Source organism: Sardina pilchardus, chromosome 13, assembly GCF_963854185.1.
Source record: "Sardina pilchardus chromosome 13, fSarPil1.1, whole genome shotgun sequence".
In the NCBI taxonomy this organism is placed as follows: Eukaryota; Metazoa; Chordata; class Actinopteri; order Clupeiformes; family Clupeidae; genus Sardina; species Sardina pilchardus.
The window spans coordinates 25,281,595-25,308,783 of record NC_085006.1 but is presented as its reverse complement, the minus strand read 5'-3'; the positions used below and the strand labels follow the sequence as shown (position 1 = coordinate 25,308,783).

The 27,189-nt window shown below is 43.4% G+C and overlaps 3 protein-coding genes across 4 annotated transcripts in view; all 3 read right to left on the bottom strand.

Moving 5' to 3' along the window:
• Positions 1-10,010, bottom strand: part of LOC134099801 (mitochondrial intermediate peptidase-like) — a 48,365-nt gene extending 38,355 nt beyond the window's left edge. Inside the window, exons 1-11 of one of the 2 annotated variants that reach the window (XM_062552806.1) lie at positions 9,897-10,010; positions 9,506-9,662; positions 9,175-9,348; positions 8,863-8,951; positions 8,683-8,769; positions 8,367-8,430; positions 7,868-8,050; positions 6,662-6,818; positions 6,164-6,212; positions 5,614-5,674; positions 5,122-5,174 (exon numbers count right to left, since the gene is read on the bottom strand). In XM_062552806.1, coding sequence (XP_062408790.1) covers positions 5,122-5,174; positions 5,614-5,674; positions 6,164-6,212; positions 6,662-6,818; positions 7,868-8,050; positions 8,367-8,430; positions 8,683-8,769; positions 8,863-8,951; positions 9,175-9,348; positions 9,506-9,649 — 1,061 coding nt within the window. In that variant the 5' untranslated portion in view covers positions 9,650-9,662; positions 9,897-10,010. Of the gene's footprint in view, positions 1-5,121; positions 5,175-5,613; positions 5,675-6,163; positions 6,213-6,661; positions 6,819-7,867; positions 8,051-8,366; positions 8,431-8,682; positions 8,770-8,862; positions 8,952-9,174; positions 9,349-9,505; positions 9,663-9,799 lie in introns of both variants that reach the window. The other variant, XM_062552805.1, reaches the window with a different exon arrangement.
• Positions 10,011-10,868: 858 nt separating this feature from the next.
• Positions 10,869-20,387, bottom strand: LOC134099140 (PH-interacting protein-like). The gene is made up of 15 exons (XM_062551931.1): positions 20,256-20,387; positions 19,468-19,556; positions 19,147-19,278; positions 18,339-18,491; positions 17,864-18,114; positions 16,776-16,875; positions 15,983-16,033; positions 15,580-15,711; positions 14,956-15,105; positions 14,557-14,726; positions 13,961-14,142; positions 13,029-13,163; positions 12,412-12,531; positions 11,700-11,834; positions 10,869-11,599 (listed from the first exon to the last, which is right to left on the bottom strand). Exons 2-15 carry the CDS (start codon positions 19,495-19,497, stop codon positions 10,869-10,871), a joined length of 2,472 nt encoding a protein of 823 aa, XP_062407915.1. The 5' UTR covers positions 19,498-19,556; positions 20,256-20,387.
• A 1,008-nt stretch (positions 20,388-21,395) lies between these two features.
• Positions 21,396-27,189, bottom strand: part of LOC134099223 (bromodomain and WD repeat-containing protein 3-like) — a 72,630-nt gene continuing 66,836 nt past the window's right edge. Inside the window, 3 exon segments of the mRNA XM_062552014.1 lie at positions 21,396-24,684; positions 24,826-24,969; positions 25,296-25,664. Of these exon segments, the coding sequence (XP_062407998.1) occupies positions 22,487-24,684; positions 24,826-24,969; positions 25,296-25,664 (2,711 nt within the window). The 3' untranslated portion in view covers positions 21,396-22,486.

Genomic DNA, 27,189 nt, shown 5'->3' with positions numbered 1-27,189 from the left:
CGACAGATGTGAAAACACACACACACACACACACACACACACACACACACACACACACACACACACACACTCATCAGTACATCCCCAGAGGCCCATTTTTGTCCAGGAACTCCACTTGAAGAACGGTCATCATGACCGCTAGTGTTCGAGTTTAGATTAATGCACAATCTCCTCTAGTATACTGTAAATAACACCCAGGTCATGGACTTCCCTCTCTGGTTGCACTCATACTACTAAACAATGTATACTGTGCTGTGAACTACTTGAAGTTAAAAAAAAAGAAGCTTAAATGCTCCATTCATGTTGCTGTAGCTCAGTAGCTTACATGCTAAAATGCTTAAATGCTATTGTGTGTGTAACACCAAGGACCATGCTGGAAATAAGTATTTTACTTTAGCATGTCATCCTTTGGATTACTGTCTTTTTGTCTCGATCCAGAAATAAATAGTATCAATTTATTGTATTGCTGTAAGTCGCTTTGGATAAACACATCTGCCAAATGAATAAAGACAAATGTAAAGTAAAAGTAAAGTCCCTATCATATAAATTAATGTATACTTAACTTGAAGCTAGATCTAACATGTCGTCATAGAGCTTTTCATGGTTATATTAAACCACTTGGAGGCTATGGATGCTGATCAAGTCACACAGAAGTCGTAGTGCTCGTCATGGTTATATTAAACCTCTAGATCAGTGGTTCTTAACTGGTTTGGCCAAGGGACCCACAATTCCCTATGGTTACTAGGTCGCGACCCACTTTTTAAAATATATAAAGAACATATTTTATTTCTCAAAATATATTACAATCGACAAAATACAAACATTTAGATTTACAAAACAAACATTTCAACATTTAGATCCATTTAGATTTGACATCACACTGTAACTGGATGTGAACACAGCAAATAACACGAGGGGCCTATAGGCCAGGTTTAGGCTACAATGAAAAGACCAGAGAACAATGTGCAAATTAGACCTATATGCGTTTTAGGAGCATTAATGAGAGAACTGGAGATGTTTTTTAGATCTGATCAGAGACTCGAGCCCCGTTCTCACATTCACTGGTATCTTGAAAAACAGAGACTTTTCCCTTCGTTTGTGCCTTCCGTGTAGCCTGCACACAAACGGCAGTTTCGCCTCTGAATTCTTTCTGAAAACTCCGACAAAAGTGGAGATTCGTGGACTCGTTTCGCGTATGAATGTGAACTGAGAAAAACTAAGTAGGCTACTTGCATCTGCGCAAAAAGTGTGGCCAATGTTTACATTTTCATTTGGCTTTGGTGATCATGGATGCATTCCGAGTAGCAGTTGCAAAATATAATCTAATGTTGGTGCCAACCCTTTTCGTTTTTTGCATTTGCAAATACAGTTGAAATGAAACAAGGAAGTGATTCGTTGACGTTATTGATATTTTCGGGATTCTGATTAGCTAACGTCGGCTCAAACTTCTTGTTACACCACTAAGATTTGGCATGCTCTTGGCGGCATGAACACGGGTGTCAACGAAAACTTTTCTGAAAACTGACAAGTGTGCACGATGTTAAATGTTAAAATGTTGAAAACGGAGGGGAGGAAATATTCGTTTATCAACTTGTAGCCTAGTCCATGGTAGCATATATCCGTGGCTGGGGTCAACCTTAAGTGGTTGCATGAAAAAATATAGGCTACATAGCCTATATTTTTTACAACATCCCTTCGCGACCCACCCAGGACACCTCCGCGACCCACTTTTGGGTCGCGACCCACCAGTTAAGAAACACTGCTCTAAACAGCCACGCCGAGGCTATGGATGGGTCACACAGAAGTCGTACGTAGTGCTCGTCATGGTTATATTAAACCTCTAAACAGCCACGCCGAGGCTATGGATGGCGTTGCACAGAAGTCCAATCAAGCACAGTGCCAGCACAGGGAGAGCTACACAGAAATAAACTCATCTGGTCTTCCAGCGACCCCAAAACTCAATAACAAAAGCTTAAGTCCACCGCGACTGCAGAGCCGTGCTGAAGTCCTGAAATCCTGTCGTTTCGCATGACAGGTCGTATTAAGAAAGGGGGGGCGAATCGAGAGCACATCTGGCCACGGGATTAGGGGCAGATCAGCAGCAGCCGAGCCCAGAGTAAACACGAGTGGTCAGAACAAGCCTGCACTTACAATCAGAACCAAGAAGACGAGGAAGAAAGAAAAGAGAAGGATGAAGGAAGGAGATAGAGAGAGAGAGAGAGAAAGAGAGATGGAATGAAGGGACTGGGCAGCAGTACAGTGGCTCTGAGAGGCCGGCGCCGCCGCTTGCATTGTAATCTCTCCAAAGCCACAGATACCGCACACACACACACACATACACACACACACACACACACACACACACACACACACACAGATACCGCACAGCTGGACGCTCCACTTCAGTCCGTCCAGCGCAGCGCAGAGCAGCGCAGTCAGCAGAGACCAGACCAGAGGAGACGCATACCAGCGCCGGACAGAGCGGAGATTGTGCAGCGGAGGAGGAGGAGGAGGAGGAAGATGGGGGGGGGGGGCGTCTGGAGCCGAGTCCAGCTGCTGGCCTGCACGCCTGCCAAGGGCCTGAGGGGTTCGCTTCATCCCCGGCCAAATTAATATCTCAATTACACTTCATTTACAAGCTTAATATCACTGACTGACTTCCACGGAACAGGAGGAATGACGAGGGTTTCAGTAGAGGAGGGGTGGTGGTGGGGGGTGACTATGCCCCCCCCCCCCCCCCCAGCCCCCGGTCCCTTTCTTCTCCAAGCACGACGCATAGTGGAGAGAGAGAAGATGGATGAGAAACACAGAGAGGAAAGGGGGGCGGGGGGGCTGCATACTCACCCCCCACCAAACACCCCTCCTCTACCGAAACCCTGTTCATTCCTCCTATTCTGTGGAAGTCAGTCAGTGATATTAAGCTTGTGGGGGGGGGGGGGGGGTGAGTATGCCCCCCCAGCCCCCCCAGCCCCCCCCTTGTCCCTCTCTTCTCCTGCATGACGCATAGTGGTATTGGGGCATTACTGTGTGCAGTGGAAACGCTGGCGAACTAAAGCCCTTCATTATGGCTTTGGAGCGGAGAGCGGAGAGCGGGCGAGCTCGGGGTTTGCGGAGCGGAGTGCGGATATCGTTTTTCCCTCTCGCTGGGACGGCAGCGGCGGCTAACGTCACACTGGCCATCGGCCCGGGACAGGAGGCTGGACCGAGGGCAGACGCTGGTTACGCTGGACTCACTCGCAAAAAAAGACCGTTCCCAGAACTGGGAGTGTGTGTGTGTGTGTGTGTCTGAGTCTGACCACAAGGACTCGCTCGCTCACTCACTCACACGCTGGACTCAATCGCAAAAAGGACCTTTCCCAGACCTGGTAGTGTGTGTGTGTGTGTGTGTGTGTGTGTGTGTGTGTGTGTGTGTGTGTGTGTGTGTGTGTGTGTGTGTGTGTGTGTGTGTGTGTGTGTGTGTGTGTGTGTGTGTGTGTGTGTGTGTGTGTGTGTGTGTGTGTGTGTGTGTGTGTGTGTGTGTGTGTGTGTGTGTGTGTGTGTGTGTGTGTGTGTGTGTGTGTGTGTGTGTGTGTGTGCGTGCGTGCGTGTAGGCAAGTAAAGAGTTGTTCCACACAAACAGGCAAAGAAATTAACTAGAATGAAATTACAGTAAGTTCATAAAGTTTCCATTTTAGAGACGGTGCAAGTCTGCCGCAACTTATTCTTGCCTGGCACATTGCACTCTGTGTGAATGAAGTCACTTCAGACTGTGCCATCGTTATGCCACTACTATTGTCTGCTGTTCCATCTCAGGGTAAGGCAATACAGAGACATGGCAGCAGAAGTTAGGCCGAACATGGACGACAGATGCTAGTACAATAGTTCATAGTAATATTTATTATTAACACTAAGCTTTAAGGTGCCTAGCTAGAACAAGCTATAGAACATGGATGAAGTGGCATCTCTGACAGCAGGTCAGTTCATTGCAGACCGCCATCTTGCCACTGACATTCATTCGACCTCTGACCCCGGCAGCCAAGATCAAGGCCGACTAATGAAATAGAGCTCCAAAAGAAATTTTCATAACTTAAAACAGTAGCGATCTAGCAGCATCGGTCAGTCACATGGTCATTAACTGCCAAAGCCTTTTCTATCTAGACGACGGAGGCCCCAAGGTCACGTCCCCCTTTCTTGCTGCATGTGCATTGTGCATTGTGTGGCGTTTACTGATTTTAAACAGCACAGTTTAATGTGACGCAAGGTAAAACGGCAAGTCAAAATGTAATGTCTACAAATGATGTGTTAAGAACTTCCCCCAAAAGCATTCATGTGTTGAAATGAACGAAATGAATTATGCAACCAAGAGAGAAATACAAATTTGCTGACGTCTGGTGGAAAGAGACTAGCAAGCTTGGTCTTTTTGGCTGGATAACTTGCACTAGATTCTAAAGCCAAGCCAAAGGGAATGGGGAAATATAAAATGTGCTTTTCAAGAAAAACACATGCCCATTTGTGGAAGACCAAAAAAGTGCATTTGCCCCCTAAGAAGGGTGACACACTCACTCACACATCCCGTCCAACAGACACACACAGACCCCATCCAAAAGACATTCAGCTTGTGCTGAGATGGCAAGTCCAGGGGTGGACGGAACCAGAACCAGACCCAGAACCAGAGCGAGTTAACAGGACTCCGTTCCACAGGCAGCAGCGGCGAGGGATCCTCCCAAACCGTGACCTTCACAATGCTGCCAGCACTAATAGGCCCAATAAGGTCATTATTTGGGTGCTGTATTCTGCACCACAGACTAGTGAAGGGGGGTTCTGTGTTTCTCAATGGGCCCACTGTTCTCATCATTAGTTTTAGTGCATCCAGTACCAGCAGTTCTGGCAGGGGTACTATCAACAGTAAAACAAGGATGACATTTAAGAGACGTGACTTTTTGAAGCAGACAGTGTCGGGGAGCAGTCATGGCAGCAGAAGCTGTTCTTGTGATTTTTTTTTTTTGTTTTTTTTTTTGGAACTACAGTACAGGCATCCAAATATTTATGTGGCGAGACGAGTGGTCACGATAACAGTACGACCCATAAATCAGCCCTTCAGCAGTTCCGAGAGTGACCCCTGTGCGTTGCCATGACACTCACCTCTCAGCCCTCAGTACTCCGCTGAAGTAGGGATGGTCCCACGGCATCAGGTCCTGCACAAGGGGCAAACACATCAGCAGTTATGAACAGCTACTGGACGGAGACAACAGTGCTACTTGTCCAGCCCCCGTCCACTCCAGACAGACAGAGACAGACAGACAGACAGACAGACAGACACTTTATTGATCCCCAAGGGGATATTCAAGAAATTTGCTCAATGTGCTGATGTCTGGATGAAGTGCCATCTCTGACAGCAGGTCAGATCACTGCAGACGGACATCTTGCCACTAACATTCATTCGACCTCTGACCCCGGCAGTCAAGATCAAGACCGACTAATGAGAGCTCCAAAATAAACTTTCATACATGAAGACAGTTAGCGATCTATAGCAGCATCAGGCAGTCATGTGTCTGACCTGTCATCAGTAGATGAAGCTGCGGGCGTCGTCAACGTTAACACCACAACACAGCTGGACTGTGCAAACGTACTCACCGCGTTTCTGGGGTTCAGCTTGGTCTTAAAGTCCTTCATCATTGAGAAGTCCTGTGCTGACCTGCCCCCATCACGAACACACCCAGTAAATACAACACATGGAAACAAATCCTGAACAAAGGACAGCCCTCATCATAGAGGTTAAAATAAGCTGATGCCAATATATTTTTATTAAGATAAAAACATTATTCCTATGTTTTCTGTACAATACTGAGATCATAAATCATGCAATGGCATATGAACAATGGTGCAGCCTAGAATGTCTGCAAAAATTTTCATTTCATGAACTGTTCTGAACTACGGCTTTAATGATAATTGAAAAAACATATTTAATGATACATACTAATTTGGGGGACTAAAACTGTTCATTTTCAATTACCTTTACTGTAAACAATATGTTCTGTACAACTTAGAGGCATGCACTGCCATCTAGTGGCCAAATAAGTCAGAACTCATTCAAAACTGCATGTCACGATCCTCTGACACTAAAATCACAGATGTTCTAGTCAGTAGAACTCTTTACACAACATGAACAACACTGCCACCTTACCTGTCTGATAGCTTGTCTGTGAGAAGCTGCAGGAAACTCATAACAGTTTCTGCAAAGCACAAATCATATACGGTCAGTTGCAACCACAGTTACAAGTAGATACAGCAAGCATATTTAATGCACGGCCACTTTCAGTCTGTCTCTGATACTCAAGCTGCATCATACAAATCAAACCTAGTCTTGCATTCCATCTTTAATGTATGAACTATTACTAATGATGTTCTGAAGATGAAAATACAGTCTGTAATTCTGGTAAAAGATTGTTGATAGCTGAGCTAGACAGCCAATCAAATTACACTCTTTCCTTCCTCGCTCTCGAAGCACTCTGCTCGTTGGTTGGAATGGTTACGGCTCAGCCCAAGCCTTGTTTGTAGTTTACAGGGCCAGAATTACATACAAAAACTGTGGGGTTTTTTTTTTAAGTGGATTTGCTGAATTTGTAGTGGAGTGGATAAGAATCAAGGGCCTTTCGATTAAGCCAGTTGTGGCTTACAGTACCTGGGCTCTTGGCCATGGTCCCCTTAAGGGCCCTGTGTGCGTACGAGTCGTAGCCTACGAGTTTAGCCAGCTCGTGTCTGCACACCAACAACTCCTCCAAGGTGTTCATCAGTTGGCTGTTTGGGTAGAGGAAGATCTTGTAGGCCACCTCGCGGACCTGAGGAGGATTAACAAACTCAGCTGGGGTCCGATGGCAACATGAGAAACAATGGCACAGCAAAAGGTTCGAGGAACATAAGAACATAACATTTTGTAATTTTACACACTTTTATCCAAAGACATCTAGGTTCAGATGCATGCACATGACCTCAAGAACACTGCTTCTAAAGGCCAGTTCAAACACAAGATCCGCGACGAGACGAGCTGCAACATTCTAAAAACCAGCAACTTCCTGCAACAATGTGTTCTAAAACTGAGGCGTTCAGACCACTGCAACGACATTAAAACGGCAACAATGTTACCATAACAACAGTCTAGGCGTGAGGACAAGATAGGAGTTTTTAGCCAACGTCACAATAGCTCCACGCAAAAGTGTTCTAAAACTCTGCAACTAAGATTTGACATGTTGAATCTTTAGCGACGGCTTGAAACTGCTTGCAACTGCTTGCAACTTTTGATTCACACCGCCGCAACTGCTCTCCGCAACCGTCTCAGACCGTCGCGAATCTTCGGTTTGAACTGGCCTTAAAAGCAGGATAGAATACGCTTTTTCCATGTGTCCAAGAATATATTTGTATTTATAAATTTGTGAATGAAAATAATATGTGAATGATTATCATATGCATAAATCTGATATGTATGTGAATAGACAGAAAACAGTGCTTCTGCCATCACAACAAAACACTGCACTGGTAGATCTATTAGTATTCGCAGAAAACGAGGCATAACTTGTTATGAGACAATAAGCGAAGAGAATACCTATTACCAAAGATCTTTCATTACTGACAAAATAGAGCAACATAATGCATCTCTATGGAAGCAAAATTCGAACAGTTCCTGTCTGCTTTAAGAGGCGTGTCGCAAAGACGTCATAGTGGGATATCGATCTCTGTCAGATCGGCAAGCAGTTCAGTTCGAATGTAATGTTAATTTCTAGGTCTGCTTAAAGGGGGATTTCGCCCCCCTCCCCCTTGCGAACACAGAACACGGAAATGGTTGAACGTTTGCGCCTCTCGCTCCGCTTTAACCCTCTCTGCTATTACCTACCAGGTCATCGGAGGCATCAGCATGAAACCCTCCGACGTGGATGTACTGGCTGTCTTTGGAGAAGTGATGTTGAATGTGGCTGGGTAGCGCATGCCTCTCAATCTTATTCGGTGTGTGAGAACCCACAAGGAAGTCGTTGTTCAGGTCCAGAAGCTTCACGTTGAGGTTGACCGCTTCCTTGCGCTGTTAAGACAAAGCAACAGAAGGCACAAACACATAAAGTTCAAGTTAAACACTGACCAATATTTAGCAGCTGTTTTTATCCAAAGCAACTTGCAACAGTGGATTCGGCAAAGGAACAGTGACATTAGCACTGCTGCTTCACCAAGTCCGCATTGACAAGGAAGCTTTACTGCTACCAGTATTGATACATAAAGACATATCCACATTGTTAATCAAATACTGATATCCACACATAACAAAGTCAAATGTCAGAGTGGATGTAAAATCAGGGGGATGGGATGAGGGGACACACAGAAGACGAATAACTCCTACTAACCTTTTTGTCATTAAGGTGGATACCACTGATCTCAAAGTCAAACATGAACAGCTCTGCCACTCTCCTGGAATGCAAGGCCAAGTTCACATTAAATGTAATACTGCTTATTTGCTATGGAGGGTTTCATTGTCACTGCTTAACGGGCAAAACAAGAAGTGTGCTCAGATTTGGCAAACATTTCAGGTTAATGTGTTTTCTTTGAACCTGTATATTTGAAAGTTTTGTGCACACAATCCATTGTTAGATTCAAATAATACAGGTGTCAAAAAACACTCTAGAGTTTCTCTAGAGAGAAGGAGACGCTGCTTTGACACACCTTGTTTCTGGGTCCAAGCTGTTCATTACATCTTTGTTGTCCAGCAGATTCTTTAAGCTACCACAGAGCTCCACATTAGTGTTCAGCCTGTTGGACGAACAAACACAAGTTGTTAGACCAGACATCACTTGCATTTGCAAATGTGTTAATCTTCTTTTAAAGAAAGAAACTTGGACGTACTTCTCGACCATGGTGCCAATATTAATACAGGTTTTTTCAGCGGCCTCCCGATAAGCTGGATCAGGGTGGGCTACTTTAACAAAGTCAGCCTGAAAGAACAGCACAGCGATTCATTATTACATAAGCCATCATTAACAGCAATAATTACATAAGTATTACCGTACACACAATCTAAAATCATTTAACTCTTTCAAGCAGTAATGTATTCAAGAAGACAAATTTGCTACAAAATGCATTTAGGTATAACAGGAATAATGTTGCTTGAGAGAACACAAAGTATGATTAAAGAGTCTACAGTAAAAGGTTGTTTACCAGATCTGCCACTTTACACAGAGTGTCTGAGAGTTGATCAAAGGTTTTCACAGTGATGGCTCCGGGTGGGTTGCGGCAAGCTTGCTCAACTAGCTGCTCCGTCTCCCGCAGAGCCCTGTCCTGAACCACCGCAAACCCATCTGGGGAGCTCAGCTCTGGTACACCAAACAGACCCTTGACAAAGAAGGACATCGCTGAATCAGTATGCAAAACATTCTACGTTGTAGAGACAACATTTGTGGTGCTAACGTTACATTTCTGGCACATGAAAACGCAAACTGTCCGGCTACATTTAACATTAGATATCTGAAGTGAATAGGACTGTCCGTACCACATTTTTTTCAAACAGGTCGAGTCTTCTCTGTTGCTTGGCATTGAAGGCGGCTCCAACAGGTGACCAGGTAGCGACTTTTCTGATTACTGAGGACGCCCCTCTATGTCGCAAAACTGACAGCAATCGCTTGCAAGATGACATAGTGGCGAGTGGGCTGTTTTCGATGGAAAGTACAATACAAACAATTTTAGAAATAACATTTACATAGTGATACGTCGAAGTGATGAATTTAACCTTGCTCTCTGATGTGAACCACTAACATTAGCTATTTGATGGATACCATTAACTTACAGCCAGAGTCCTAGCTCGGTCTGTTAACGTTAGGCAAACGCAGGAATTCCAGGTCCAATTATTTCACAACATAAAGCAAGTAAAGCTAATCATTTACCGGTTGATGTTGTTACTGTTAAATCATCAAAATTCTTTAAAACTGACTGTCGCTTCCTACCAACACAGCGACAACATTCACATGGCTAGTAAAGATTATGGCAGTCGCACATTGATGACATCATAGTAACCTCTTCTCCTCTAGGCCAGTGCACTTCTCTCGCTGTTGCAAAATACATCTCGGGACTACCCAAAGCCATCGATATCGATGGCTTTGGGACTACCTACCTACTTACATTTGTTCATTCCCCCTGCATTGCTGTATTTTTCATGTATTTTTATTTATTTGTTATTATTATGATTTTATATTATCCTATAGGCTATCACTAATGAAGGCCAATATGACAAGGTTGTAATGAACTGAGATTTGTGTAGAACCGAGTAGGCTGACAGATCATTGTTATTACCGGTAGGCCTACTTGCACTAGTCTATGGTAAAGTTAAGCATTCATTCCCTGTATTTTCATGAACATGACCAGTCACACAGAGATTAGCTATGAACTATCATTTTAATAACAAAAGATCAAAATCAAACATGTCTGATCCTGTGGGATCTGATGTAAAAAAGTGCTGGCTATAAGATAACAGTGATTTAAAAAATATTCCTCACAGAAGCCCCTCTAGTACAAGGACATACAACTTCTCCAACAAACACATGCATACGTAGGAACACACAAAAACAAACCACTGAGTAACTGCAAGTAACAGGTGCATTCATCAAAATCTGTCAAGGAATTAATACTAACGGTAGGCCTACAAAACGCAGAACATTGGAACTTCTTGCCAATTATAAATCGTTTCATTTTGCAAAACTGACTAATGATTTCTCTATCAATAGGTCCTGATTCAGATTTTAGTGAACATTTGGAGTTTTCCCTGCAAGGCATCATCATTGTGTGGACATCCCACACGGACCTTCTTCTCGTTCTCGTTCTCGTTTGTCTCTTAGCTACAGCTGGTGAGGCTTGCAGCCTTACTTGTCCTCCACTTCTTTCTCCGACTCCTGCAATGTCAGAACAAGTCGAGACCTGTTCCTCACCTCCTCTTCCTCTTCCACCTCCTCTTCCTCCTCCACCTCCTCTTTTTCTACTTCCTCTTCATCCTCCTCCTCCTCAGGACTGGAGGAGCCACATTTCTGACTGAGTTTCTGCGACATGTGCTTTCCCTTCAGACGAGTCTTGCTCCTTTCTTCCTCTAACTCATCTTCCTCTTCCTCCTCCTCTTCCTCATCATCACTCTCAAAGCTAGAGAAAACATATTTCTGTTTCTGTTTCCGCGACCTGAAGCTTCTCCTCTGGCCAAGTCGAGTCTTCCTCTCCTCCTCGTTCTCAGAGAGCATCCTCGCTTTGCGCTCCACCGGGGAACCTCTCCATGATGCAACCTTCTTTGCTTTCCGTGCGTGGAATTCTTCGCAATCACTCCCAGTCTCGGAAAGGTCCCGTGCTTTTTGTCTCTTGCCACAGCGTCTTTGGTCTGAGTCGGAATCTACGGTGCGTTTCTGTTTGGTTCCATGCCTTTGGTCACCGATCAAGCCTTTCCCACTCCTCGAGTGACCACCTTCCACGTCTCCTTCAGAGTAGCCGTCGCCGACCACATACTTCTTAGATGATGGCCTCAGTCGTAGTTTTCGGCGGAACGAGTGTTTCCCTTCTCCGGCAGGCTCTCTGCACTTGTTGTGTCTCCAAGACGTGCATCTGGAAGACTCTATTGGAGTCCATAATCGTTAAGCATTTTTCAGTAATAACAAATAATTACATATTTGAAGGAGTTTATTCCCAAAACATGGCAGTATTGTAGTACCCACCATGTTGTCCCTTAGAGACAAATTTCCTTATTGGTCGGTGGCTCCCTCCTTTTCTCTCTCCGTTCCGACATGATGACGGGACACTGGCCTCATTCCTCTCCCCTCCAATTGCTATCTCTTCATGTTCACTTTTAACTGCGTGAGTACAGAGAGTGAATACAATACACTGGCATCTTGGTTAAGCAAAACAGCAAAATCGGCACTGCTAAATGAACATCAGAGTTATTATTCCAGAGTTATGTCTTGTCTGTGATGATTAAAGGTGACATAGAATGGAAAACATTTTCTCCTTGGTTTTGATGAATTTGGAGAGGTTGTGCATAATCAAAAAGCTGTCATGAACATGATGCATGGTAGTGCCCTCCTTAATATGAAAATCCTGAACTTAGAAATCGCTACTAAAATGGCTATTAGATGGGCCAACTAAAATGGGCGAATTAGAACAAAGCCTACTTGTGATGTCACATATCGCAAAGCCATTGAAGTTCAATTGGGGTTGCCAAAGAGGGCACCATTGAGTCAAAAGGACCATTTCAATACCCAGCCTAAATATAAGGTTTTAATTGGGCTTGTAAAATTGCAATTGAGCTTATGTTTATAAATCAAAATTTAATATATGCTATTTTAACATCAGAGAACACGGTACAATACTCGATTCATCCATTCTATGTCCTCTTTAATACAATGTTCCTACTCCTTTGCAAGTGGTCACCCATTTGGATCCGAGTCCGACTGTGTCGACCGGACCGTGGCCTGTCTCTCCAGACATGTTGTTGACGCAAAGGTGAAATATCATGATCCCAGTCGCTCTGACTCGCTTCACTCTTGCTCTCTAACAAATGGACAGCAAAACAAAAACAATATTCAACATTTTACCTCTTTTGTGTTGTGGAGCTGCTTTATTAAAAAATAAACTATGTGGAATTCTGGAGGCTACAAGTTGTCTTTAACACAACCAGAATCTTGCATTTAATACAGCTAACACATGTGGTATTACAGGGGAGCTGGCCTGGCGCTAGTTGGTTTGCAAGGTAGCAAAGGTGCAAGTCAGTGCAAGGTGCAAGTCAGTGAATATCCTGACGACACCGAGGTTGCACATTACGTCAAAACTGTTTTCACATTCTCTTGCTTCTTCTAGGTAATTTTTGGATACCATCATAAAACCCCCCAAAAAAAACACATACTGTACTGTACTGTACTTTCAACATCTGTAAGTAACGTGTTTTGTTTGTAATACAGTTGCTAAATGAGAAACACTCTAGATTGCAATTGCTATTGGTTGTATTTGTAACTTCAGAGGTACAGTATTGTTTAAAACACTGCTCTTACCCCTTCTCCAGCGGTTGCCAACTTTGACCCAAGTTGGCCGACTAGACCGACGTTTGTCTCTCCGAACATGTCCGCGACACAAAGGTGAAGGGTCATCCCTGTCGCTCAGACTCACTTCAGTCTCACTCTCTAATACTTGAAAGCAAAACAATATGTAACATTTCAGCAGGTTGAGCACACTTGTTATACTTGTGTTGTGAAACTATGCATGATTGGCGATGTCATCTTAAGTTTTGGTTTCGTTTTTCATTTTCGCTCGTTTTATGCTTGCATATTTCTCTGCAGAGCTTCCCCGACAGCTTTAGCGTGTATATTTATACATATATAGGCTATATATAAATATATAAATTGCAAGCGTGGTTCTTCTTGTTCTTTATGCGTCTCAGCCTTCCAGATGTAAACAGGGAACGATCGTCTCCTGAACAAACTGCAAGGTTGCAATAGCGGATAGGGACACTGGGGGCGGGAGGAAATATTACTGTTTTCGATAAAACTGGTCAGTCAAGCAAAACAACGATTTCTAAGCGATTTTATGACTATGAAAAAGTTGCATAGGGTCTCTTTAAACTAAAGTCTGTCACACTAAAGAGAAGAGAACAAATATTAACATGACACCTCAATCTCATTACCACCAAGTGAGCAAGGTATCATCTATTTGACCACTATTCTAACTACATCGAATGTACAGTATATTGTCACATGAATTCTTGAGAAGAACATCCATCATTCATCTTAGTTACACTCCAGTGTAACTTTTTCAACTGGTGTATCATAGTATTGTGTTGTTTGAGGAGATAATGACTTAAAGTCTAGACAAGTCTTTCTCCTTTTCACGGTGCCAGCAACAGGCAGTTGAAGAGAAAAAAAAAAGCCAGAGCCATTTGGTCCACACTTCACCCAATATGTTTACTTGGGTTTAGGGAGACACCTACTCAAAGTCATCAGCTCCTCATCATCGGATGACGACGTGGACGTGGGGGACCTGCGTCGTCCGTGTTGCCGGCACGTTCTCGTGCACTTCCTCTCCGCTGCAGTCACTTTGGCTGAGGCAGATTTGGTTGAAGACTTCACCGCCACTTTTTCCTGAGCCTTCAGAGCAGTACTTGTCTGGTTGCTGCGCAGACAAGACAGAGAGGGGGGTTATTCAAACACTAATAGAGGCCCAAGTGTGTGAGTGTGTGTGTGTGCCTGAGCTTTCGTGGCAGCTGTTTTCTGGCCAAGACCAAACCAAGGACATTCCATATACAGAGAAATAACAGATTGAAATGTTTTGCAGTTGTTAAAGTATGGCATGAAGCTTGTCTTTGCTTTACAGCCCCTGTTCCCCTTTGTGGATTCTTGTCCTGGCTTAACCGCACATTGAGCTACTCTCAATTTAGAAACATTTTGTATCACAAAACCGTGATGCATTCTGGAAGGTCTGCCTCTGTCTCACAGTATCCAGGCCTAAACAAGTCTACATAGAAGACACTGGTACTTCACAGATCAAAATGATCTGTTCTGAGCAAAGTGACCGAGTTCAGGGAACCTGGTGGATCTGTGACTGGTTGTGGGACGTTCCTGCCACTGCCTCCTCTTGTGGAGCGTCTGGCTGCAGTGCGGCTTCTCGCCGCGTTTCGCCGCCGTCCTGTAGTCGGATATGATGTTCCAGATGTGCTCCTCGAAGAGCTCTGACAGACGCATAGTCGTTCTGTACACCTAAAGAAAGAGGGAGGAAGTGGATTCAGTTCAAATGTAGTTAAAATCGTCATCACCACCACCACCAACATCATCATCATCATCATCATCATCATCATCATCATCATCATCATCATCATCATCATCATCATCATCATCATTACCATCACCATTATAATAATCGATACTGTACTTCATTTGAATTGAATTGATTCAATTAAACGTTTCACACACACACTACAAAGCAAACCTTTGAACGTTTGTTCGGGCAGTAGGCCTTTGCATAGCCAAAGATCAGCTGAACATCTTTACAAAGCTCAATAGGACTCTTGTATCCATCTTCCTCTAGCGTGCGCCGTACAGTCACGAAATCCACTGGTGGGTCAAAGACGTCATGGTCCTGAGAGGAGTAGAAACCAGAAGATCTCAAGTGACACAATTTCAATAATAAATCAAGACTGATCTCGCAAGTTATGGACTGCATGAAAATGTGGTGAAATCCATATATTGTCCTCAAATGACAAATTTATTTGATATGGTTAAAATAAACAATATATATATATAACATCCAGAGCATTTAACATGCAAGTCATCACTAGAGAACAACCTTGTATAACAAGATAACATGGCCTGAGCTACTTCACAGTATGGCATTGTCTTTACTGTATGGTATTGTATTTACAGTATGGTGTTGTCTTTACAGTATGGCATTGTCTTTACAGTATGGTATTGTATTTACAGTATGGTGTTGTCTATACAGTATGGTATTGTATGTACAGTATGGTGTTGTGTTCACAGTATGGTATTGTATTTACAGTATAACATTGTATTTACAGTAGGGCATTGTCTGCAGAGGTGTAGCTGGGGTTCTTACAGTGTCCGAGTCCTGGTTCGCAGTCTGACGGAAAGGCTTGGAGTCCTCCGACTCTAATATCTCATCCAGCAGGCGTCTACACTGCTTCTTCCAAGGCTCAGGGGCAGGCGCAGGCGCAGGCTCTGTTTCGGGCTAGACAAACATAGAGACCAAAAACACACACACACCAAAAAGTGGAGCATTTGGGACTAGTTTGTCGAGATGGGCGCTTTTGAACTTTGCAAGTGCAGTCATTGATTGCGCAAGGAAGTCGCTTGTTTGTGTTTATGTTTATATTTAAATGTATTTGCTGATATTTTGTCCAAAACAACATACATTATTGTATATACTGACCAAACACCAAACGAAACACACCAGAGAGGTACCTCACCCCTACCATTAATAGAGCAAGATACAAAAGTACCTGACGCAAGCCATGTCCACAGGATGTTCCAGGCACTTCAGCATCCAAGTCCTACAGACAAACAACAAACAAAATCGACAAGGTGCCCTTCCAATTCTCCCCATATGCTTGGCCCTGCCCCTCCATTTTGTGTGTTACATTGTAGGGGTAGAGTGTAGTGGGTGATCTACCCCTATACATGACCCTGAATATTTGAGGTCGGGAAGTTCGGTCTGGTATTTCTCCACAGTGGTGCAACTATGATCGAACCAGAGTTGTTTGGACCAATCAAAATTGTCAAGGCGGACTTTATTCGATAATGGACAGATGATCAACAGCAGCATAATCAACGACGTCACCAAAGAGCACTTAGGTTGAATTTGTCTATACAACAAAGATGCTGCTCTGATTAGTTGTAGGTCCATCCAATTGAGTGAAGAGGCATTTTTTTTTCCTGGTTCGGTTGAAACACACTCCATAATCACAGCCTAATGGAGCAGTATCAGTCTCAAATTCTGACTAGAATTTTGAGCATGACAACGTCAGGCTGGTACTGTATATCTTAGCAATCAAATAAAAATTGTAAAATTGCCATTCACAATGTCAGTAGAACTTGATGTAAATTATGAATTACAGCAGGGTTCAGTGATTTTCATGTTCGGTGTATAAAGGTTGAAATATAATCATTTTTCTGCACTTCCATGTTGATGTCTATATCAGTGCAGATGGCCCAGGAGAGTAAAGTATCAACATTACTGTACAGTTGCACTCAAATGTTTGATGCCCATCCATGGTATCATTGTACTGTACTTACATTGCTTGTGGCATTCTGTGTGAGGTAGGTATCCATTTTCCCTGCAATATTCTCCAGAACGTTATAGAGATTTATGACAATATCGTCCCGTTTGGTTTGTCTATAGAAAACACATGGAAAACACCATAAGTAAAGTCAGAAAAATCATCAGTGACCCCTCCCATCCATTATACAGTGAATTTGAGCTTCTCCCCTCAGGTAGGCGCTATAGGGTGCCTAACACCAGTAAAAATATTTTTAGAAATTCTTTTGTCCCCAATGGTATCAGGGCGATAAACAGTGCAGGGACTCTTACTGGAAGTACTTCAGTTATTTTTTAAGTCAGTTATTTATCATATTTCTTAGCTAGCCTAACAATGCATGGATTGCTTAGGCCTATTTATTTATTGACTGGTATTTATTGACTGGCCAGGCTTGTCTGTTTTTCATACGATATGCAGTGCTTCTGAAATTGAATGTGTGGTGCTTGTCTGTCCTGTATGTTGTATGTTTTATGGTGAAACTAAAGACGAATTTCCACTTTGTGGATAATAACGTTTTTTTTGTATTGTATTGTATTGTATAGAAATGAAAAGAATAGAAATGAATATGTCAAAAAAATCAGACATTAACAGAGGTACGGGTATGCGCCATGTGCTTTCAGAGCGGCTCATTTCTGGTTGATGAAGAGACAAAAGTCAGAAAAGGTTCGTATAACGGAGAAATCAGAGGATTTATCACATAGATCTCCATTTCTCAAGGTCACAGAGTGCTGTCAGCACAGTAAAACAATCACCATCTGGTGTCCTGGTGCAGACAAAACAGCTCGGAGCTAAACAAAAGACAGAAGCACGCTGGAGCTGTGGGGTGTCTGCAGACCATCACTCATATTTCCTAATGTTGATGAAAATAGATGTAGGAGGACAAACACATGGTGGCAGAGGGTGTATAAATGCATGAAGTAAATTGGACTGGTGTTTTTTAAAAGTTATGTGAGCAGACACAGGCACTCACAGACAGACAGACCTGATTACAATACCCAATACCTCCCAAGCTTTCATGGAGGACACTGGACCTCCACAGATCAAAATGATATACAGTAACCTAACCTCTTCTCAGTGTTGTGAGTAGATTTTAGAGAGTTAGGGAAGCTGCTAGACCGCACTCTCTCCTCAGGCGATAGAGCCCATTTAGTGGATCCGTGGTTGGGTGTCAGAGGCTCCTGCCACTGCTGCCTCTTGTGGAGGGCCTGGCTATCGCGCTGCGTCTCCCTGCTCTTCACCGACACCTTGTAATCAGATATGATCGCTCTGATGCGCTCCTCAAACAATGCAGACAGACGTACACTTATTCTGTTCATCTGAGGAGACAAAGGGGACAAAGGAGACAAAGGGGACAAAGGGGACAAAGTGGATTATAAAAAAAACCTTTCCCTTTTCAATTACATGATTTGATCATTATCTGTAGTTTTAAGTGACATTCATCATCATCATCATCATCATCATCATCACCATCGTCGTCGTCAGTAACACTTTATTTATTTCCAGATGTCTCTGAAATTAACAGATGGATTGAAAAGCAAACCTTTGTGCGTTTGTTTGGCGAGTAGGCTTTTGCATAGACAAAGATTAGCTGAACATCTTTGCAAAGCTCGATAGGATTCTCGTATCCATCCTGCTCCAGTGTACGCCGCACAGTCCCAAAATCCATCGGTGGGGCAAAAGCCTCCGCATTGTACTGAGAGGAACAAAAGTCACACAATGATGAGTAGGCTACCACAGTTTCGATGTCAAATCAACACTGATCTTGCAATCCAGTAGCCTACTTCTAAAGTTCTAAATCATCAAGGGTTCTGTCAAATTGGACCTTAATGTTAAATCCAAATAACATGATATTCACATGACAGGTTATTATTTTGAGTGTCAAAAATAAATGACATTTAACATACAAGTTTGTTATGCCCAGTGCATTACAGGATAATAACACTAACTCATTTATTAGAAAATGTACCACACATATACTGTACACCTCTAGTAGCCACATCTGTTCCTCTCTGGCACTTTACAATATGGTATTGTCTTTACAGTATGGTATTGTCTTTACAGCATGGCATTGTCTTTACAGTATGGTATTGTCTTTACAGCATGGCATTGTCTTTACAGTATGGCATTGTCTTTACAGCATGGCATTGTCTTTACAATATGGCATTGTCTTTACAGTATGGTATTGTCTTTACAGTATGGCATTGTCTTTACAGTATGGTATTGTCTTTACAGTATGGCATTGTCTTTACAGTATGGCATTGTCTTTACAGTATGGCATTGTCTTTACAGCATGGCATTGTCTTTACAGTATGGCATTGTTTGCAGTTCTGTAGCTGTAAAGTTCTTACAGAGACTGAGTCCTGGTTCACAGGCTGACGGAAAGGCTTAGAATCCTCAGACTCAACCATGTCTTCCAGCAGACGCCTACACTGCTTCTTCCAAGCCTGAGGGCCAGATGTAGGTGCAGGCTCTTCACCTGGCTAGACAAACACCCAAAACAAACATAACATTCACACAAACACGCACCAAATATCTTACAGTAGTTAGGTCAGTGAAAGGAGCTTTCAACAAGTGGATGGACTGTCAATGGCAAAATTCGACAGAGAAAAATAAGTGCTTGATTTTTTTTTTACTTTATTATCATTATTATTTTCTTTTCTTGCAGTTACCGGTTCAGTTGTATTGTTAGAGTACTCCATGATGTTCTCCAAGTAGATCTCCGTGATGTCAGTACACTGGCTTTATGGTAGGGGGGAATCTGCATTTCCACAAGAAAATAGAAGTATACATTCTCATTGAGAGCAGATGTTACGTAACCCTTGGAATTAATTATTATAATTATTCAGTACCTTTTTCATACCAACATAAAGGGGTTGAAAAAATCATCAGAAGGTGCTTTCTGAGGCAACATAGGCCTACTACTCCAAAAGTCAAGTGCTAGAAATGTGACACAGTTACCGACACTATAGTTCCTAGCCAGGGGCCAGGGCTTTCTGCCAAATCCATTTGGATTCTAGAAAAATCTACAGTCTAGAAGGCCTAAATTAACTTAACTCAGTACATGCATGTAATGTTGACAACGACTGAATGATACCAAATATTAAACGTAAACGGAACTTTGCTTATAGCTAGCAGGAGGCTGGATGACGGAGCGAGCGTGCAATAGATTTTAGCTGTGACTGGAGGGAAATGTATTGCTTGAGAAAAAGCGCGGAAGATACAGATTTAGAAACGTAACGTGGTCAAGACCAGCAGAAGTTAATGGTGGACCTAACTAGTGGTACTCATTAAAAGCATGAACACGTTTATTAACGTTGTTCTGTCCTCACCTGAAAAACACACATTGCTTTCCAGTGAGGTTCAACTTATCAATACATTGAAAACGCGAAGCCCGATGTTACAAATGCGAAACACTCTTATCTTATATTAATAGGCCTACACATTTCTGCAAACTTACCGTTCAGGTCAGGTGCCCATCAGCTTCATATAGCCTTATTGATTTTGGGGAATTAACTCATACGCCCGCCTGTAGAGTAGAGCGTTTTCCATGTAGCCTAGAGACAGACGACCTGCAGGCTCGCCGTCCGACGCGTCCGTTCAGTGTCTGATTTGTTGACTTAAAGCCAGAGCGCCAATGTCGTTAAAGTTGCTTTCTTTCTTTTTTTGGTCACTGAAACACCGGGGGACATGAAACTTAGGTAATACCAAATACTCTTATCCATTTTACCACTATTTTTTTTTCCGCAAACGAACATGATGTTTGATGTCTGTACAGCATTGAATTCGACCAATAGCCTATGTTTCCCATTATCATAATTGTGGCGCTCCTTAGGAGGGCCTCAAATAAAAATATATATTGTTAACTCGCCAAATGCATGTAAGTCACAAGAATTTTTGAGAGTTCTGAAATGTAGGTAGAGTACAATCTGTGATAACGTAGGGCAAAGTAAAAATGTACAGTACCTGAAAATGCTAAAAGTATAGGCCTACTTATTTGTACTTGATTACTTCCCATCTCTACAAACACCATTTATGCTTAGGCACACATTAATGTTTTTAAACTTACATTCATGTTTGCCTTGAGTACGGTTTGGCCTATGCATTTGACACATGACTGCACTTCCTTTCCTTCACATTAGAGGTCTAAGCTTTTCCTGTAGGCCTATAAAATCAGTTTCTTATACTAAAGAATTTTTACATGAAATTAAGGTTAATACGTCTAGGGATAGATTCATTCACCCCTAAATGTTTCAACAGATAATGTTTACATGATAAGATTATGAATCAATTAAAACATTTCTGATGAATTTGCCTCAATAACACCCCTAAGAATAGTTACACAGACAGTGATAGTATCAGCGATTAAATCTTTTATTAATCAGAACATTAAGCCCCTCACTGCAGAACTTATCCTGTCTTATCCTGTGAACTGTGTTATATTAAGTGTTGGCTATAAGAAAAGGACATTTATCAAAAATGTCATTACATAAATGTATTCATAACACCCAACCTGTGCACACCCTCTCTTGCACGCACGCACACATACACACATACACACAATTGAGTAACTCAAGTGGCAATTAATGGTTGTATCCAGTCAAAATCTGACAAGGAATTTAATACTGAAAATACATAAACACAAAACACTAGAACTTCTTCCCAATATGAGAAATCACTGCATTTTGCAATAAGTACTACTGATCTCCTGTACTTCGCAAACGGGTACCAATTAATTTGATTATGGCAAGACAATGCATCCAATGTAGAGAGGGAGGAATAATGCTCGACAAACAATTTAAATATGCCATACTTTTGCTACATAATGAAATGGGAAAAAAAATGTTGCACATTAAGGTCATTCGACAATCAAAAATGTCAACTAGGAAGAACAAAAAGTAAATATACACAATAAAAAAATAACAAAAATAACCGCAGTAACCGCAGGGGAGAAGTTAAGGACTCAAATTTGTACATTTTGGCTCATACAAATTATTCAATACCACAATTACCATGGATAATGCAAGGCGTCTTTACAAAAGGAGTGTTGGAAATGGGTGACATGTTTCTTTCAGTGAGTGTGCTTCAACCGCAAACCGCCATATCTGAAATTATTTCATATAATGCTACTCTATTTCTCTTCAGCATTTAACAAAATATGGGACAAAAAATTGCAAGTTTGAGACTATGGTAAACGTAGTTGACCCCTGAGTTTCTATTCTGCTAGAGCTAGTGTAGGAAAAACACCTCAATACAGTGTGCATCATAGTGCAAGCCAGCAACATATGCTTGATTAGAGTGGAGGTATATTAAGATAGCACCCAAAGCACCCCTGCCCCCGAACGTGTTTGTGTATGCGTGTTCTTTTTCTTTATTTGTCCCCACTTTTGCTGGCCAAACGAAAAAAAAAAAAAAAAGAATGAATCACAAGTCACTGAAGCAGAATGGCACTGGTTTGCCCAAACCAAAAACCAGCAGTTCTATAAATCTTTTTTTCATAGAAAATATAAATATCCCTGAATTAAAACAGATTCACAGTATTTGCTCTGTGTTAACTCCAGTGCTGCTACCAATTTTTTTTTTTTCTTCCCTGGACAATCAAGTTGTCTTCAAGGTCTCCAGTTAGTGTCTATGCATTTACATCGTCCTCCTCCTTCCTGGTCGCCTAAATGTTGGCTGGCTTGAACCCATTCATTCACTATCATTGTAGGTCACAGTTCTCTTCCCACGGTTTCTGGTCCGGACTTTAGAGGCCCTTTTGGATTTCCGGTCATCGTAATCACTGTCTGCATCCGAGTCACTGCCTCTCCGGTGGGATCTCCTCTTGCTCTCTGGCTGCCGTTTCCTCGTTCGCCTTTTAGAAGCACTCCCTGAGCCGGAGCTGGAGGAGCTCAACTCAGTGCCTGACTCTTCTTCTTCTTCTTCCTCCTCCTCCTCATCCTCTTCCTCTTCACTCTCAGGGCTGGAGCCACCACGTTTCCGTTTGAGTCTCTGCGACCTATGTTCTCTCCTCTGGCCATGTCGAGACTTGCTCCTCTCCTCCGCCTCCTCTTCTTCCTCCTCCTCAGAGAGCAACCTCCCTTTGGGCTCCTTCAAGGAACCTCTGGATGATGTTGACTTTGACGTTTTCCGTTTGCGATGGTCTTCGTCATCATTCTCGCTCTCTGACTGGTCCCTCGACTTCCGCCTCTTGCCGTGGCTTCTATGGTGGTCTCCTGAGTCTTCTGAGCCTCGGTGACGTTTCCGTTTGGCTCGACGCTTTGAGTCACTGGTCAAGCCCTTACCGTTCCTCGAGTTACCTGCCTCCACGTCGTCCTCTGAGTCGTCGGTTACATACTTCTTCTTAGGTAATGCCCTCAGGCGTTTTCGGCTAGACGAGATTTTCTCTTCCCGTTCAGACTCTTCGCTTTTGCTGTGGGACCACTCGGAGGAGGAAGAGGAGGCTTGCTTTTTCTTATGGCTTTTTCTTGGCTCGCTTTCAGAGAGGGACTTCTCTACTCTCCTACTGGAATTCCCAAGATGCCTTCTGGAGTCACATCTTCTGGATCCATTCTTGCTCTGTGAAGACTGCTCCTTGCTGGTACCATCTTCTTCAGTGGTTTGGCTCTGCTGGCTCCCTCCTTCTGCCTCTTCGGAGGACTGTTTTCCCTCTTCTTCTTCTTCCTCCTCCTCCTCCTCCTCTACCTCCTCCTCTTCATCCTCCTCCTCCTCCTCATCATCAGAGATTATTTTCTTCTTGGGCAATCCTCCCTTCCTGGGAACGTCGCTATGGTCTTTAGATTCTGCAGCAGGTGTTGAGCTTGCAGCAGCAGCACCAGAAGGTTTCTTGGTGGTATGTGTGTCTGAGGCAGATGTTTGTTCTCGTTTTACAGAGGTGGCTTCACTCCTTCCTCGTTTGTCTTGATGCTCTTTTTTCCGTTTGGCAAGATGCTTTGGGTCACTAGTCAAGTCCTTGCCATTCCTTGAGTGACTGCCTTCTTCAGTGAGGTGGTCTTCTTCAGAGTCGTCAGTAATATACTTCTTCTTGGGCAGTGATCTCAGTTGTGGTTTTCGCCTGGAAACTGCTTTCTTTTCCCCCCCGTCAGTCCACTCATCTGATGAAGCTTCCTTCCTCTTGAAGCTTTTTTTGCACTTTGCCTTATAATCATCATCATCATCATCATCCTCCTCCTCCTCCTCCTCTTCCACACTTTCAGATGGGGACTCTTGTGAACTTCTTGAGAACTCCTGCTCCTTGCTCGAATCATGTTTCCGTGACGACCTCCTTTTACCGGCTCCATCCCCATCTGTGGCGTTCGCTTGGGTCTCGTCTTCTCCGTCTGACTGTTTCCCATCATCTTCCTCTTCGTCGTCAGACATGATTTTCTTTTTCCGTGTCTCACTTTTCCTGGGAATGCTGCTGAGGTCGTCTGACCTATGAGTGCGTCGTGAGGCAGCGGCATCAGAAGGTGTCTTGGTGGCATGTGTGTGTGAGGCAGATGTTGTTTGTTCTTGGCTTCTTGAAGTGGCTTCGGCATCTCCTCTCATCTTCCGTCCGTTCTGGTAAGGGTGCTTCTGGAATTTTGCATCTCCAACCTCTTCGTCATCACATTCTTCTTCCTCAGAGGTTTTGGGGGCTCCCTGCTGTCGCCTGCTCCTGGAAGGGGTTTCCTCTTCCTCTTCCTCTTCCTCTTCCTCTTCCTCTTCCTCTTCCTCTTCAGCCTCGCTGGTGTTCAGATTTTTTATTTTGCTGGCGGCAGCAGCTGCCGTTCTTCTAGTTAACTTCCGCCGAACGATGAGACCGCCCTCGTCTTCATCCAAACTGTCTCCGGGACTAGCCTCTCGGTCGGAGTTCTCCTCACTCTTTGCCTGATGTTTACTACTGTGGCCATTCAGGTGTGATTGACGGTCTAAAGAACAGGAAGGGAAATATAAAGCATTGGTTGGAAATGTATTGAGTAAGTAAATCAACATCAACAATTAAATAAAATGATTTTTTAAAAAAATATTTGAAGTTTGTTCCCAAAACATGGCAATAATGTAGTATTCACCATGGCGACCCTTGGAGGCACTTTTCCTCATTGGTCGAAGGCTCCCTCCGTTTCCCTCTCCATTCCGACTCGATGAGACACCACTCTCCTTACTGCCATCGCTCTTCTCCTCCTCACTCCCAGACTCTTCATTCTTACTTTCACCTGAAGGGGGCAGCATGGACAATCAACACAAAACAGTCTTCTCATTTGTAACTATATATGTACAGTAGATCTCATCATGTGTGTGCGTGTGTGTGCGTGTGTGTGCGTGTGTGTGCGTGTGTGTGTGTGCGTGTGTGTGTGTGCGCGCACGCGTGTGTGTGTGCACGCAAGTGTGTGTTATTCAAGTGCTCTTTATTGTTAACAGTTGCCAAAAACGATCTCAAGTCGAACTGGAAAAAAAACTAAATGTGTGATCCTAAACAGTTGAATGTTAACTTCAGAAAGTGTTGGATTATTAAGACTCAGTGACAGCTACAGCTACATACTCTGTGAAGGTGCCTGGCCCTCTGACTCCGAGCTGCTGTGCAGTACTGCTTTGCGCTTGCTGGAGCGAGACCCCTGGTTCCTGCTTGATCTCCTGCTGTCCTTCGGTTCCTCCTCGTCATCCTCCTCTTCCGAGGCATCAAGCATCTTAAACCTAGTGGCAGCTGCGCGAGCAGTTTTCCTCGTTTTGGGTCTGCGGGATATTGACTCATCGTCGTCATCATCATCGTCGTCATCCTCCTTCTCGTCTTCCTCCTCGTCTTTGGTGAAGATGTCAGATTCCTGAGAGGTCTGGCGGTTGATGTGATTGAAACGCCTTCGTCTCTCCAGGCGTGAGGCTCTGTCATCACCATTCATCTTAGCGTGGGTCTCTAAGAAAGAAAAAGCCCACACATGAATAACTGGCTGTTCGTTGTCAGCTCCTCTAGTTACCCCAACTCCCCTTATTACCCCTCAATACACTTCAATTTTCCCACGATACGCACATAGCCACATAACTAACAAAGACAAAGAAGGTATGATTAGGTTAAGTAAAAAGACACCCTTGCAACAAGCGCAGGGCTTAAAGAAAGAACAAATTCTGTGCCTGAAGTTACCAGAAACTTCAGAAACTGTAATACTTCTGTTACGTGATTATAATGGTCCATTTTCGAATTTTAAAATAGCCGGGCCCACAACTGAATTCAAGAACTGTGCATGAGAACTATAAAGGGCTCTGAGTGTGCTATACTCACGTCTGTGCCAATACACAGTTTCCGACATTTGATTACGTTCGATTTCAAGTCCACACACTGATGGATTACAATTACAGTTTTAACTTCTTTCTTTTTTAATTTTATTATGCCTTTTTTTATTATTATTATTAATTATGCCTTTAATCAGATAGGATAGTGGAGAATGACAGGGGGTGCCTCCCATTTAGAGTTTATACGTCTTCCCTCGCTCCTCGGGCCTCGATCCTCACTGATCTACATAAAGAAAGATAGACGAAGGGATAGACTATCATTGTTGCCGCCCCATTATTCTTTATGTACATCAGTGAGGATCGAGGCCCGAGGAGCGAGGGAGGACGTATAAACTCTAAATGAGATGCACCTAGGGAGTGAGTGGGAGAGGGAGTCAGGGTGGGATCCAGAGAGGATCACAGGGCGGGAATGGAACCTGGGTCGCTGGCATGCGGTGTGGCACCACTACTGGGGCCACAAATCAGTTTTACTTTGCCGGCATCACAATGGCACCATCAATGCTTGGCGGTTCAAATACAGAGTGCTTAAAGCAACACTAAGGGTGTTTTCACACCAACATCGTTTGGTGCGCACCAAACAGTCCATTCGTACCAAAACCTCTTAGTTTGGTTCGTTTTGGTTGGTGTGAAAGCATTAATCGCACTCGGGTGCGCACCAAAACAAGCGGACCGAGACCTCCAAAAAGAGGAGGTCTCGGTCCGCTTGACTCCGCACCAAAAGTCGACCTCTGGTGCGGTCCCTCTGGTGAGAACGCGAACTGGGGTCCAAACCATAGACTGTAGGTCAAAATAGTGAGTCAAAATTGGCGCCGATTTCTACCGGAAGATAAACATTGAGGAAAAATCAATCAGGCCAATTTTGGTTCGTTTTCTGGTGTGAAAGCGGACCTCACTGTAGTCTATATGCTAAATAATAACAATTTCACTGCCTGAAGCAGACCAAATAATCGAATTAGTGGTGTGAAAGCGCCCTTAAGCACTTTTGCTCTGTCTCACACAGGCTATTTGTTTATCCACCAAATAACGATGATTTTATGAAAGTATGATGTATTGCGACATCGAAGCAAGTCAAATTTGTAGTTTCTTAGGTCTCATTTCATCAAACTACAGGTACGCTACCCCATCTGGCAAAGTTACATAGTACGGTTATA